This window comes from Eulemur rufifrons, chromosome 5 (assembly GCF_041146395.1).
Source record: "Eulemur rufifrons isolate Redbay chromosome 5, OSU_ERuf_1, whole genome shotgun sequence".
Lineage (NCBI taxonomy): Eukaryota > Metazoa > Chordata > Mammalia > Primates > Lemuridae > Eulemur > Eulemur rufifrons.
In genome coordinates this window covers 55,000,246-55,001,680 of record NC_090987.1, presented here as the reverse complement: position 1 = coordinate 55,001,680, position 1,435 = coordinate 55,000,246, and the positions used below count along the sequence as shown (strand labels likewise).

Genomic DNA, 1,435 nt, shown 5'->3' with positions numbered 1-1,435 from the left:
GAGCCACCGCGCCCGGCCTACTGGCATTTTTAAATGTTAAGGGATAGAATGAAGTGCACAAATCTTTAGCTGCAGATTGATTTTGCTCTGTTTGGTTTTTAAGCCACGTGCATTAGCACTGACTTGGATTTTTCAACCCGCAGACCGGTGAGTGCCCTCTGCCTCAGAGGAGTCCTGTGGCCGGGCTCCAAGGAGCATGAAAAGGAGCGACGCAAGGGCACAATTTTAATACTTGCCTGGTTCAGAAACAAATTTCCGCCTTTCTGGCAGTGACGGCCTTCCCATGAGAACATGCCTCTCGCAAAGGATCTCCTTCATCCCTCTCCAGAAGAGGAGAAGAGGAAACACAAGAAGAAGCGCCTGGTGCAGAGCCCAAATTCCTACTTCATGGATGTGAAATGCCCAGGATGCTATAAAGTCACCACAGTGTTTAGCCATGCACAAACAGTAGTGTGTTGTGTTGTGCATGGCTTGTTGTGTTTGTGTGTTGGTTGCTCTACTGTCCTCTGCCAGCCCACAGGAGGAAAAGCAAGGCTTGCAGAAGGATGTTCCTTCAGAAGGAGGCAGCACTAAGTATCCTGCTTGAATGAATGGGAAACTAAACACATTTTGGATTAAAAAAAAAAAAAAAAGAAACAAATTTCCTTACAACAAAACAGAGTGAAATTGTAGGAGATCCAAATTTCAAGCCAGGAACTCAGAAGCACAAGAAATGAGGGCAGGGTAACTTTGGTTTGCCTTGCAGTTCTGCCCCAACCCTGTCCCCAGAGCCTGACACTGGCCCAGGGGCGGGGAACCTTCTCATGCTGGAAGCCGCATTAATTTAGCTGTAATCAAATAAGGCCGAATTCAAGAAACTTCAATTAGATATACTTAAAAATTACATTATCTTGTAAAAATCTAACTACTATGTACTTAATAATTTCAACAAATGAAAACTATGTATTAATTTTAAAATTAACTAACATTTTAATGACTTTGTTGTGTCTTCTTGTTGGAAAGCATTTGAATGTTTGGTTGCAGTGTGGAGGTCCACAGTTTCAGTTGACCCTCTAGATGGATATTGGTCATTTGTGACCTTAAGGGCATCTTGATTTGGGTTAGGGAGGAGAATGTAGATTCGCAGCAGTAAGTGATTGACAAGCAAGAAAGCATTTTGGGGGCATGTTGCTGAAGATGTGGGTAATCTACTGCATTTTTCCATATTTCAGTTGGATCATTCTTAGCATCAAACAATGACTTTAAAATTTCGTCTACTGAGAACTCAATCAATTCCATCTGTAGTTCTTTAGGTGCAATCAACTAGGGGAGGGTGAAATGCTAATTTGAGTGTGATGTCATGATTCTCAAAGTCAGTGAACCTTTCGTTGTGTTCTCCAATTAATAGGTCTGTATCAGCTGTGTATTCTTCAAATGATTCCCATGTTATCATCCT

At 42.1% G+C, this 1,435-nt stretch overlaps 1 protein-coding gene across 1 annotated transcript; it reads left to right on the top strand.

Moving 5' to 3' along the window:
* Positions 1-279: 279 nt before the first annotated feature.
* Positions 280-591, top strand: LOC138383426 (small ribosomal subunit protein eS27-like). The gene has a single exon (XM_069468323.1). The coding sequence runs from the start codon at positions 292-294 to the stop codon at positions 571-573; it is 282 nt and encodes a 93-aa protein (XP_069324424.1). The 5' UTR covers positions 280-291; the 3' UTR covers positions 574-591.
* Positions 592-1,435: the final 844 nt, after the last annotated feature.